Source organism: Phyllobates terribilis, unplaced genomic scaffold (assembly GCF_046119375.1).
Source record: "Phyllobates terribilis strain yellow unplaced genomic scaffold, ASM4611937v1 Scaffold_4__5_contigs__length_816908805, whole genome shotgun sequence".
NCBI classification, from domain to species: Eukaryota; Metazoa; Chordata; class Amphibia; order Anura; family Dendrobatidae; genus Phyllobates; species Phyllobates terribilis.
Genome location: NW_027362764.1, coordinates 109248210 through 109262619, shown reverse-complemented (window position 1 = coordinate 109262619; position 14410 = coordinate 109248210). Strand labels below are relative to the sequence as shown.

The 14410-nt window shown below is 46.9% G+C and overlaps 1 protein-coding gene across 1 annotated transcript in view; it reads right to left on the bottom strand.

The window, feature by feature from the left end:
* The window catches only part of VIPR2 (vasoactive intestinal peptide receptor 2), a 216299-nt gene that overhangs the window by 189599 nt on the left and 12290 nt on the right, over window positions 1–14410 (bottom strand). Inside the window, exon 2 of the mRNA XM_073677673.1 lies at window positions 10895–10997. Within this exon, the coding sequence (XP_073533774.1) occupies window positions 10895–10997 (103 nt within the window). The remainder of the gene's footprint in view (window positions 1–10894; window positions 10998–14410) is intronic.

Sequence of the window (14410 nt, the reverse complement as noted above, 5' to 3'; positions counted from 1 at the left end):
TCTTTGTTGTGTGTTTGTCTTTGACTCCTACAATTTCTGCTAGGAGGTGTTCAACTTTATCCCAGTCCCTAGTTCTTGTAGGGATCCCTCCCTTGCATCTATAGGTCTTCGTACAGACTAGCCGAGGACTTTAGCGGGTCTGATCGCAGGATCAGGTTCCCCGTTACATCGTAGGGATCCAGCTTATTTCTATTGTAGGGACAGATCTCCTGTCTTTCCTTAGTGCTTGTAGCAGATCATAACACTCAGGGATCGTGTGACATAAAAATGTTACACAATCACCAGGAGAGCCAGTGCCGACACTGCTGGAACAGCGCAGGCACTGGAGGTGAGTGAAGTTGTTATTATTTTATAAGGGGAAAATATGAGGATTGAGAAGAAATTGTTAGAGTAGTGGACCCCTCCTTTAAATTATATTGTCGTAGAAAATAATATACAGTATATGGTGTGATACATCAAAACTCTCAATAGGAACATAACCATTATAGTAACTGCACTAAACCACAGCAAAAAACACAACTGGGCAAAAAGTGCCCAGAAAAAGTGCTATGGAAAAAAACCATTGAAAAATATTAATCTTTATTAGTTACATAAAATAAATAATTAAAATAACAAGGTAACTCATGTGAAATGGGCTACTACAAAGGCCAAAATAGGTAACCACAATGTATAGTAAAACAGCAAAGTAGCTGAATATTATATGAAGTCGAGAGAAACAACTCCTAATATACAATATTACTGATGTTAGTATCCAAATACAAAGCATAGAAAAAGGGTAAATAATAACTAAGTAAAAATGTATATATTAAACCTACTGTACTTTGCTGCTTTACTACTAATTCCACATTGTGGTTACCTTTCATTGGCCTTTGTAGTGTCCCACTTCAAATGAGCTACTTTGTTATTTTAATTATTTATATGATATAACTTGTCAAAAAAAAGCACTCTGCTGTCACCAATCATCAGGACAATTACGCAATTGACTGATACAGTATATATATATATTTATATATATATGTGACACCCCAGGGGTCTGGTTGCCACAGTAATAGAGATATTATGTCTGAGAGCAAGTGGGAGGTTTCTCTGGTCAGGAGCCCTAAGCATGCAACACTGCCCGCCCAGACCTGGGAGGGGAGGAATCTGCCCTCATAAACTGGGTCTGGGGCGGGATTAGGTTAGTCAGAGCCTGGAGTGAAGTTCCAGACACAGGGAAAGGAAGAACTAGGAGCTCTGTAGGAGCAGGAGTGAGTGCCAGAGGCTGGAAGCTAGATAGCTCATCTTGGCTGAAGACACTAACCCGGACACGGAGTCCGAGGCTGTGGGGACATCCAGGTCCAGCAGCAGAATCCAACCGGCAGGGGATTCCATGTCCTCTGGCCTTAGAAACCCGAAGGCACGGTCACAAGCAAGGGACCAGCACCGCCATCGTGAAGCGAAGGCTGACGGAAGGCCCCAAGTCACTGGCCATACTGGTGAGCACCACACGGTATACTCAGGGACGTGGGCTACTTCTACCCGCATAGAGCAAGGTAGCCAGGAAAGAGTGCAGATAGTCGGGGAGGCCTACAACTCCACCTGGCCAGGGGAGATCCTGCTTGCTCACAGACTGACCAGGCCCCTACTGCTAACCAGTACTCCCGGGAGGGTCTGCTTTATACCATCAGTAAAGACCCTGAACTGCACCACACGTCTCTGTGATTCCTTGCCGCACCAGCACCATTACTACTGGGACGCTCACACCATCACTCCCATCATCCACCTTAGCTGCCCTGAGGCAATACTTCTCCCGTGGGGAGTTATCCCATACTCGGCTGCGCAAACAACATCAGCCTCAGCGGTCGGCAGCGCAGCGGCGGTCCCCACTGACCGCAATCCACGGGTGGCGTAGTCGGACATTGTTCTTACCTATAGACTGCCACTGGTTTGACCGCCCTGGGCACGGACCGGGTCACCGCCACGGAGGACTACAACCCCCAGCGATCCGGCTCCGGGTATCCCCCTGCACAGCACAGGCCCAGGGGGCGCGTCAACTTTGGCGTAGTCGGCAGGATTTCGTGCCCGCAACCACCGGGTACTGCGTGCCTGAAAAAGAGACTTTTAAACTTACCTGTGGTGAAGTTTCCCGCCGTCCGGCGTCGTTTCCCGCCATCCGGAGCCGATTCCCGCCATCAGACGCCATCTTGGACCGTTTCCCGCTGTCTTCTGCCTTCTTCTCGCCATCCGCAGCTGCTTCCCGCCTTCGGACGCCATCTTCGGGACGCCGCACGGGAAGAAGAGGGGCGTGGACGCCGAAAGCGCGCGAGATCCGAAGCTCCGCCCCACGCTCCGTCGCTGCGTAAGGTCCTGGAAGGGAGGAAGAGCGACGCTGACGTCATCGGAGCGCGACGCCAGGTCCTCGACCCCGACGATTGACTGCGGAGCCGCGGCCTACGGAAGAAGAGCATCGCAAGGTAGACCACGGTCCACTAGGGGGGAAGAAGGATGTCGGACACCAAGGGGAGCTCCACCGCCACACCGGCCGCCAGCGCAACCGCTGCAGCGGTCATGCCATTCACCATGCCCTATATCCCGGGGGCAACCTGGCTACCCCAGTACTCAGGGGAGTCACATACCCTGAGTGACTTTAGGGAAAGACTTGATAGCCTCTTCCAGGTATACCCCCTCACAGAAGAGCAAAAAGTGAGCATTCTGGTGGCCCAGTTAATCGGGGCAGCCCAAAGGGAGGTAAAGTCCTGGTCACCTGGGAAGAAGAGGACTGTCAGAGAGATACTAGCCCGGCTGAAAGACACGTTTGACACCCGCACCTCAGCCGAGATAAAACTAAGATTTTATGGGTGCAAACAATGGGCGCATGAAAGTATAAGAGACTATGCCCTAAACCTACAAGAGGCCCTGAGAGCCATTAAGCAGGCAGACCCTGACAGCGTGGCAAATGAAGACAAGCTGTTGACTGAACATTTTATTGAGGGTCTACTGTGCAATGCCCACCGAACCCAGTTGAGGGCAATGGCCTTACAGGACCCTGACCTGGACTTTGCACAGTTCAAGGACAGAGCCATCCGGGTGCTCTGAGAACCGGCACCAGGTGGTGCTGTGACCCACAGGCGCCCTGCTATCACTTACCACCAGGAGACGGCGCCCTTGTCTGCAGGTCCTGTGGGAGCTGATGCGCAGGCTTTGAACAATGACCCGGCAACAGACCTGCACCACCAGGTCCAAGAGCTGACTAAGAGTGTTGCCGCGCTAACCAGAACTGTGCAGTCTTTACAGGTCTCTTCTCCAGAAAAGATCCAACTGGCATCCGGACCGGAGGACGTCCCGTGGCGCCGACTGAGGAGGACCCCATCGGCCAGAGGAAGACCCAGCGACAGATACAACGAGGACGGACGACCCATCTGCCGCCGCTGCAATCAACCCGGACATATGGCAAGGTGCTGTCATTTAAACGGGCACAACCTGGGGTAGAGGGCCAACCCCCAGGCATAAGATCATCAGGCCCATCAAACTGGCGTGACAAATACGTAGGGGGATGTCCGGTCTTGCCTGTGGCACTGGATGGCATTCCTATGAGTGCCCTACTAGACACCTGGTCACAGGTCACCACCATCCCGTACGTGCTCTTCAAGCAGTACTGGAATGACTCGGACATAACCCGCTACCCAGATGACGACCTGAGCATTATAGCCAGCAATGGTCAGCCCGTGCCCCAGATAGGATTTAAAGAAGAGACCATCAAGGTCGGTAAAGTTGAATTGCCGGCACAAGGACTGATCATTGTGGACATTGACCGTCGCGAGAGTCACCCAAAAATAACTCTAGGTACTAATGTAATTGAAAACTGTCTTGCAGAGGTGATTCTTATTTTGCAACAGGTTGCCAAGAACGCCAGTTCCAGCCAGCAGCGTGTGCTCCAAAAAGAGATCCGGGCACTGATGAAGCGGCAACAAGTGGAACTATCTGGTGGTGAGATAGGTAGCGTGAGAATGTGTGACCCGTTCCCTATTGCCATGCCCCCAAAAAGTGAGATGATGATTTGGTGCCGGGCAGCTATTGGTCTAAGAGGTAGAGACTACCAAGCAATGGTAGAACCCGTCTACTCAGACAGTAGGCCCACCATTTTGACAGCACGGGGGGTGGTCGATGTACGCCATGGGAGGGTGCCCGTCCGCATCATCAATATCGGGGAGAGAGAAGTATACCTGCCCCGGTATGCCACGCTAGCCAAATTGTTCACCATAAACCAGAATTCTGTACAGGCCGTGGAACCCTTGCCTCCATCTCAACCAGAGGAAGGTGACGGCTCTAAGAAACCACTGGAGGACTGGTGTCAGCAACTGCATTTGGGTACTGACTCCACTCCCTCACACCAAAAACAGGGAGTCTATCGGGTGGTTCAAGAGTACGAGAGAGTGTTTAGTAAACACCCGCTAGACTTCGGGCGAGTAAAGGGGGTAGAACATCACATCCCCACGGGAGACCATCCTCCCATAAAGGAGAGATACCGACCCGTACCCCCTGCACACTATCAACACGCCAAGGGGATGCTAAAAGACATGAAGGAGGTTGGGGTAATTAGGGACAGCTGTAGCCCCTGGGCAGCTCCACTAGTCTTAGTGAAAAAGAAAGACAACACCATGAGAATGTGTGTAGACTACAGGAAGGTCAACCGTATCACACACAAAGATGCGTACCCGTTACCAAGGATAGAAGAGTCCTTAGCTGCCTTAAAATCTGCTAACCTCTTCTCTACTTTGGATCTCACTAGCGGGTACTGGCAGGTTCCTGTAGCAGAGGCGGACCGGGAGAAGACCGTATTCACCACCCCGATGGGGCTCAGCGAATTTAACTGTATGCCGTTCGGGCTCTGCAACGCACCAGGAACCTTCCAACGGTTGATGGAATGCTGTCTGGGACACCGGAACTTCGAGACGGTCCTATTATACCTGGACGACGTCATTGTCTATTCCAAGACCTATGAGGACCATCTGGAACACCTGGCAGAAGTGTTTGAAGCCCTGGCGAACTATGGCCTAAAGGTAAAACCCTCAAAGTGTCATCTACTGAAGCCAAAGGTACAGTACCTGGGACACGTGGTGAGTGCTGACGGAGTGGCCCCCGACCCTGACAAGATCACCGTGATTAAGGACTGGCCAAGACCATCCAGCATATAGGAAGTGCGGCAGTTCCTTGGGTTGGTAGGCTACTACCGAAGATTCATTCCCGGTTTTACCAAGAAGGCAGCTCCCATGCAGGACCTCCTGATAGGCCAGTCCAGGAAGGCCAAAAACCAGAAGCCACCCTTCAAATGGGAAAAGCTGGAAGAGGAGTCCTTCCGCCAGCTGAAGATGGCCCTCACGGTGGATGAAATCCTGGCGTACCCTGATTACAGCCAGCCCTTTATACTCTACACGGACGCAAGCAACATCGGGCTAGGAGCCGTACTGTCCCAGATCCAGCAAGGGAGAGAACGGGTAATTGCTTACGCCAGCCGAAAACTGCGACCCACGGAAAGAAACCCTGAGAATTACAGCTCGTTCAAGCTCGAGTTCCTGGCAGTGGTGTGGGCAGTAACCGAACGTTTTAAGCATTACCTTGCCTCTTCCAGGTTCACCGTGTACACGGACAACAACCCGTTGACACACCTGGACACTGCAAGACTAGGTGCCCTGGAGCTGAGATGGATGGCCCGCCTGTCCAATTTTGAGTTCACGATCAAATACCGGGCAGGACGCTCCAATACCAACGCGGACGCCCTGTCCAGGATGCCAAACCTACCGGACGAAGGGGAGGATCCAGAAGAATTGGATGAGATCGAACTCCCTGCGTTTCACCGTCATGGGATTACCCAGTATTCCCACCGTGTAAGGGGCCAGCGATCCGCTACGTTCAACCCCTTACCCCACTACACCTGGGCGGAGACGCAAGACAGTGACCCCGCAGTCCGTCTGGTGCAGGAGATGCTGACCCAGGCTGACGCCCGCCTGGACCCAGACGCTCCGGAAGAGACCAAGCAACTGTGGACGGAGAAGAGCAGGCTGTTTCTCTACAAGGAGAAGTTGTGCCGCAGAATGGTCAATTCCCGGACACATGAGCTGATCTGGCAGGTGGTGGTACCGAGACGGGACGCGGCTATGGTGCTGGAGGCCTACCACAATGGAGCCGGGCACTTCGAATGGAAGAAGCTGGAGTTCCTGCTGCGTGAACGGTTCTACTGGATAGGCATGAGAGGAGCCATTGAGAGGTGGTGTAGAGACTGTGGCCCGTGCAATCTAAGAAGAAGGGATTGTGCCAGCCAGAGGACTCCCCTGCAGCCCATCATCACCAGGCAGCTGCTGGAACTGGTCGCTCTGGACCATGTTAAACTGGCTCCAAGCAGAAGCGGGTATGTCTACGCCTTAACCATCGTGGATCACTACTCCCGATTCCTAGTGGTGGTCCCCGTCAAAAACTTAACAGCACAAACAGCAGCTAGAGCCTTCCAGCTGCACTTCTGCCGCCCACACGGGTACCCGGACCAAGTGCTGACGGACCAAGGACCAGCCTTCGAAGCGGAGGTCTTCCAGGAGTTCTGCAACCTGTATGGCTGCAAGAAGATAAGAACAATGCCCTATCACCCCCAAACCAATGGACTCTGCGAGAAAATGAACCAGGTGGTGATAGATCTGCTAAAAACATTGCCCCTGGAAGAACGCAGTCTGTGGCCTGAGAAACTGCCCGATCTGGTGGACTTGTATAACCACATCCCGGTAGGTTCCACCAACTGTACCCCGGCTTACCTAATGCGAGCAAGACCTGGTAAGCTGCCTGTTGACCTGGATATGGGAGTCCTGATACCCGAGGACACCTCGCCAGAGACAGATTGGGATACAGAACGGCAGCAGCAGTACCGGAAAGTACAGGAGAGCGTCGAGCGAAGTCTCTGTCAATCAAGAGAAAGGCAGGAGAGGACTTATAACCAACATGCTCCCGCTGTTCCCCTGGTACCTGGAGAGCAGGTCTTGAAAAGAAAAAGGCGGCTCCATAAGTTGGACGACCAGTGGGAAAAGGACCCGTACACCGTACTGCCCTCAAGCCACAATAATCCAAAGGTGTACGTCATCAGCAAGGATGGGGGAGAGACCACAGCCACTGTCTCCAGAGACCACCTGAAAAAGTGCCCTGAGAAGTTGCAAAGCACGGATGAAGATCAGGAAGACCCTCAACCCGTAGAGGAAAAGGAGGAAATGATCACCACTGTACTCGGAGACTTTCCCCGGTCCTGGACACAAGTAAACAACGCTATCGTGGTGCTCGTCCTCACCTTTCTCCAGCCAGCCCCTCAAGTGCCTACAGAAGACCAGGTAGAGCTGGAAGAGCAACCGGCCCAGGAGGCAGAAGAGTCCACACCAGCAGCACAGGAGGATCAACCCTCTGCTAGTAGTGAGCCTGTCGTGCCCCTAGTGAGCCAAAGAGTATGCAGACAGCTGCCCAGCTTACCCATAACACCTCATACACCCTGTAGTGCAGGACCAGTTAGTGAGCTCCGTAGGTCCAATAGAGTCACTAAAGGTCAGATGCCCGCTCGCTGGAGAATATAAACTAATGCACTGTGAATTTATCTGTTTAACTGTTTATGGTTTTTGTTGTTGCCTGTTACTAATTATGCTTCTCAGTTACCCTGCAGATTTTTATGGACTAACAGGTTATGGACACTGATAACCGGAACAGTTTTGTAGATAGTTGCACCTTGGTGCCTCTTGTGAAGACGGCCGCGGAAGAGAAAACCTGTCTGACGTGGCCTACTTGCGGCCCAAAGTAGCTAGCTCCAGCCTTGCAGCCACGCCCAAGGGCCAACGCAAGGGGTTTGCTTTGGACAGGTCCCCTACTTCGCTTAAAGCTTCACCTTGGGTGATATGGACACCCGGTTGCGGACACGCCGTGACCTTTAAAGAACTAAAGCTTCTTGTAAATATGTTATTGTGTTATTGTTATACCCTGCATTTATGTTTCTTTAAAAAAATGTGTTTAGTCCCGGAGTACTAAAATTTACTAGGGGGGAATGTGACACCCCAGGGGTCTGGTTGCCACAGTAATAGAGATATTATGTCTGAGAGCAAGTGGGAGGTTTCTCTGGTCAGGAGCCCTAAGCATGCAACACTGCCCGCCCAGACCTGGGAGGGGAGGAATCTGCCCTCATAAACTGGGTCTGGGGTGGGATTAGGTTAGTCAGAGCCTGGAGTGAAGTTCCAGACACAGGGAAAGGAAGAACTAGGAGCTCTGTAGGAGCATGAGTGAGTGCCAGAGGCTGGAAGCTAGATAGCTCGCCTTGGCTGAAGACACTAACCCGGACACGGAGTCCGAGGCTGTGGGGACATCCAGGTCCAGCAGCAGAATCCAACCGGCAGGGGATTCCATGTCCTCTGGCCTTAGAAACCCGAAGGCACGGTCACAAGCAAGGGACCAGCACCGCCATCGTGAAGCGAAGGCTGACGGAAGGCCCCAAGTCACCGGCCATACGGGTGAGCACCACACGGTATACTCAGGGACGTGGGCTACTTCTACCCGCATAGAGCAAGGTAGCCAGGAAAGAGTGCAGATAGTCGGGGAGGCCTACAACTCCACCTGGCCAGGGGAGATCCTGCTTGCTCACAGACTGACCAGGCCCCTACTGCTAACCAGTACTCCCAGGAGGGTCTGCTTTATACCATCAGTAAAGACCCTGAACTGCACCACACGTCTCTGTGATTCCTTGCCGCACCAGCACCATTACTACTGGGACGCTCACACTATCACTCCCATCATCCACCTTAGCTGCCCTGAGGCAATACTTCTCCCGTGGGGAGTTATCCCATACTCGGCTGCGCAAACAACATCAGCCTCAGCGGTCGGCAGCGCAGTGGCGGTCCCCACTGACCGCAATCCACGGGTGGCGTAGTCGGACATTGTTCTTACCTATAGACTGCCACTGGTTTGACCGCCCTGGGCACGGACCGGGTCACCGCCACGGAGGACTACAACCCCCAGCGATCCGGCTCCGAGTATCCCCCTGCACAGCACAGGCCCAGGGGGCGCGTCATATATATATATATACACACAATTCAGTATGGTCACCTGAAAGCCCCGCAATAACCCAAGAAAAACTAGCTGCCACCACCGATCATTTGTACAGGCCAATTGGACACCCATTTCTGGTAACATACGGCCTCACGAGCCTTCAAGGATGGGGTTTATAGAGCAAGAGGAAATAGGAAACATGGCATATATAACATTATCCATCAGGCTGACATTAATTTGGGGCTGATGCGCAGACCACACAGTGATGTAAGTAAATGCGTTATGTTCATCACTTTGTCACAATGCCGAAAATATGTCTCCCATTACTATAGGACCTATGCCTGTCACAAAAAAAACAATATTCATAGTAGGACACCGGTGCCAGAGCATCTGACATCCTTGGACCAATGTTGCTTTGAAGAGAGGAGACTTATTTATCCAGGCAAGGAAAGTGTCACCTCCCAGCCTCTGTGTCCACTGTTCATGTCTGCTGTCCATCAGATAACCTACTTCAATTACCTGTTCACTGCAGGGAGCTCATAGGTGAACAGGGGTCAGGTGGAGTGTTTAGAATGCTAGCTTTTATTCCCTTTCCAAGTTGTGATGAAGCCATGTTTCAATCCTAATAAAGATTAATATTTTTATATGGGATATTGTTTCATTGCACTTTTTTTCTGAGAAGTTTTTGCACAGTTGTGTTTTTTGCAGTTTATAGTGATCTAATCATAGAGATGGTTTATAGTTGCATTGTAATTTACAAAAGTCTAGTCAAATAAGTAAAATAATAAAAAATATAGCAATGTTGTACACCAATAATACCATTAAACCAATATATCTAATATTGTGTAGGACCTCCTTGTGCTACCAAAACAGCTCTCAACCCCATTGAGTCATGGCCTTCAAAAGACCTCTGAAGGTGTCCTGTGGTATCTAACTATAAGTTTCGAGGGCTTCAAGTATCGGACCTGTTTTGCTAGCACTTAGTAGAAATTCTCTATTGGAATTAGATAAAGGGAGCTCGGAGGACAAAAAAGGTAAGAAAAGGTACTCTAATATTGTTATAGCATAAGAAATGCAAGAGTTATAAAAAAAAGACAGATATGTCAGAAAATACTGACTGATCCTCTTTAAATTCAAAGTATAAGGGCAAAAATGAGGGGATCAGAAAAGCCCAAAAGGAAAAAAAAGTTTGACTTCTTCTGGCTTGAAAATGGGACCTAGATAATTGAAACGTGTCACCTATTTGTAAGTTATTTGTATTTACTTCTTTTATCATCCTTTTCTATCGTATTTTTATCATATTTTAAAAATGTTCACTTTTAAACAAATTTGTAATAAACACATATTTATTTTCCACATTAAGAATCAATGGATTAATTTGCGCTGTTTTCTTTTTTTCTTTTTTGGGCTTTTTTGCTTCCCACGTTTTTGCCCTTATATTTTGAATTCACATATCCCAGGCTAAGTTGGCTACTGAAGCCTACAGACTGTGGAAAAATCATCTGCATTTTCTACATCAAGCTTTTATTTGTTATATCCTACAAAAACACAATTTTTCCAATATTTTATTGTAATATCTATTGACGTACTCACCCTGTTGAGCTTTTTCTCTATCTTTTGCAGTTTTTCTACTGCTTCCTTTTACTTGGTCCTTTTAAGAGTATATTCATACACAGCAGATTAGTTGCAGGAAATTCTGCACCTGTCCAAGTTATTTGGATGGAGCTTTCACAAATCCATGCAGATATTGTCAATACAACCCCTTCCAGATGTATGGGAATGAAATCTCCTTGGCTATGTAATGTGATAGAATCCCAAACTCTTACAGCTATGCATCTATATTAATATGTGAACAAACCTCTAAATTCAGGATGTGGTTGCCTGCTCATCTTATCCAGGCATTTTCTTTCTTCAACCTTAATTTCCAGCTGGAGATAACACTCTGGGTGAAAACCATGAACCTTAAGGACACAAAGAAAGCAAATTAGTTGATCCAGCTGTGGAGAATGTAGAATACATTGTGACACAGTTAACAACCACATGGTGACCACATATAGACACATATGCCATAATTCACCAAGACTGGGGTTTTGTATCCCAGTCTTGAGTACACTTCTTAATAAAATTGGTGCATCTTTCAGCAGCTGTGCACCACCTCAAGAAATGTATGCTTTTTTAGCCTAAATTATGATAAATTTGGAGGTTATGCTCAGTCTCCTCTCAACTAAATTCTACCCATTTTCCAAAAAGAAAAAAAGCCAAAATTTGCCACAATTTTGTGACGTTTCAATCAGTTTTGCTCCAGAAAACTGTCAATAACTGTTTGATGAATCAGTGTCTTATAGCTTTATGGAATAATCATCTCTAGACAGAGTATCACAAAATCAACTTTTTATTTCTAAGCTGATCATCTTGAATCACACATATCAGGATACGTTGAGCTATGAAGAAAAGTAAGGAAGGCCACATCTGTACAAGGTTTTATGTTATTTAGGTTATTCTGTACATGCTTGGTGTTATTCCTGGCTACATTTATGCCATAGTACAACACTCGTGACAAGGTATCATTAGCTCTTGTGTTCTTGATCTATTTAAATGATGTTCAGTCGCTGGTTGAAATCTAACAACTCCTAAGTGAAGTTAGAGCCATGTACACGTTCTCTGCACTTTGTTGTGGAAAATCTGTAAAGCTTTCAAGGAGATCAGGGGATCTTAACTTACTTTCATCTTGTTTTTTGCTGATAGGTCTACATTGATAAATGCCTGATGAAAAGAATTAAGAAGCAAACCACAAAGGAAAAGGAATACTGGAGATTTATATCTAAATAGCATAAAAGAACCTCTAGAAAATGACTTTATGGCTGTACATTTACATATTTGTATTGAAAACAAAAGGAGACACAAGTAAGTGCCTGAGAGAAGACAGATGGCACCATGCAATGTGGAGTCACCGTACCAAATAATCTAATAGGAAGACACAGTTGTTTGTCTATTGGTTTTCAGTCAAATATTTATTATTAGAAACCTTCTCTATTTTGAAGACCACAAAGTCAGAAGTAATCAGAATGGAAGAAATACCGAATGCTGATACAAGAAGAAAATGGGAATTTTAAAGGATTCTGATACTTGGAAGAAACTCGTCACTCCATAGATAAAATATCTGAATCCTTTTTTTTGAAAAGTCTTGTCCTCTTTTCATCCTTGTTGTCAGTGTTTGATAATCAATGATATTTCATTAATGCACTGATATTTTTCTAATATTTGGAATGTTGTCTGGTTTAACCACAATTAAACAGTCTTGATGTTTAAGGAGGTTATCCAGGACTACTTCACCGAAAATGTCCCAAAGTTATTTCTAATCAAGACAATTCACTGAAAAATTGACTAAGGGTAAATAAATGTGAATAAGCAAAATGTCTACCTAGGAGTATCAGATATACCCTTAGCAGAACCTATTGTTTCCCATGATATAATATAGAAATATTAGGATATTTTGATTATTGTAACAATTGGTATAGCTAACCCCTAGAAAATAGTGGATAATAAAGGGCCACAAATCTCAAACTTAAATAAATACTTAATATTACATAAGCCCTAGGTATCACAACTGCACCATGAAATACTCAATATTGCATTAGCCCTGGACCTAACAGATGCATAGTAGACATTAATTGAAATAGAATGATGTATAGGTCCTGTGTATAATACATACTCTCTTTTTAGAAAAGAATCCTCAGCCTAAACCGGTAATAAAAGGTAAATAAGATGGAATATTGAGGGGACCTAATTGCTGTACCTACTATTTGCTGATAAATAGTTAATGCCATATCAATAAACCACATGTTTTATTAAATGGCTAATACCCAGGAGAAAACTGCCTATACTATAAAGGGATAGTTCTTATGGGATCCCTACAAATAAGAGATGCAACAAACACAAACCACTGTAGGGGGAGATTGAGGCCACAGATCTGGATCTGACATGTATTATTATACAGATGATCACCATTTGAAGTATAATAAGGTAAGTATAAGGAAAATAAGAAACTATACAACTACTAACTACCTATCCATTCTAACTAAAAATCTCTATGTGTTTCGCTGCTTATTACTTGCTGCCTAAGCCTGCCTTGTTTCATCAGGGGCTAGGCAGTGTTAAATGTGTAATGAAATTATGCAGAAACTGATAGAACAATGCTATTGTTGTGCTCAATATACACAACCAAACAAGATTGCTGTCCCTTTTTTTTTTAATAAACATACTAATAAATTGATTCTGCATTGGCCATACTAGTATTAAGAAAGCAATAGAATGGTAAAAATAATCCGAATCATTGATCCCAAGCAGTGCATAACTCACAGTCTGAATGGACTTGTATGATAGTTACTGGTTATTATTACTTATTATAATTGGTAAAGGTAATGGGGGTAAGTGAGAAACATACATAAATAGCTCATTATGATAGACATGGTAAGGATTTCTCCATAAGAAAAAACAGATGTAGAAAAGGCTTCACTTAGAACCAAAATTGTTTAAATACAAATAAGAAGAGACATTAAATCCAATTATTGTTGTAACTATTATTTTGGAGATATTCAAGTCGTGAACAACTTAGACAACATTACACAGTCTCACCCTTCCTACTCCGCCCGCCTGGGATAGAACAGCTGCGACTTTGGAGACTTCCAGGGCCAACTACCTCAACTAGTGGCTTCCCCCGCTTCTGGCGGGCCCCCACAGAGAGAAGGTAGCGGCAAGCTTAGGACAATAGCAGTCAATCGAGGTACAAGGCCAGCAGGCCTGAGTGTCCCACCCTGGCCTCTCTGAGAGTTTCCATGGGGCCAGATGACTGGCAGTTCCCAATCTGGCTTCTCTGAATGTCTCCATGAGTTCCAGGCGACCAGTGGGTCCCTCCTGGCAACCTCAAACAACATATCCATGGGGCCAGGTTACTTCATTGTCCCAACCTGGTTTCCCCAAACTTATCCGTGGTCTCTCTGATGATCAATGGAGCAGATCCGTATATTTCCAGTCAGGGCCGATACCCTTAGACTGGAATCATGTAGAATCCAAATCTGTGTCTCTTTAGGTAAAATCCATGCTTCCAAGCTGATGTTCTTAGAGAGTCTGATCCTTGACTCTCCCTGTAAAGTCTCTTTCCAATTTCTGTTCCAAGTCTGACTCCTACAGAAGCATATCCTTTTTAAGTACACATCCACAGGACAAGGGGTTATGGAGGGCAGCCTAAAGTCACATTGTTTGAGATAATCAATTAACATAGTTGGTATACAGTGGGCTCTTTAAATCAACATTCATCTGGCTTTTAGTACAATATGTAATTAGCATATTAGCAAACAACCCAAGAGGAGATAGC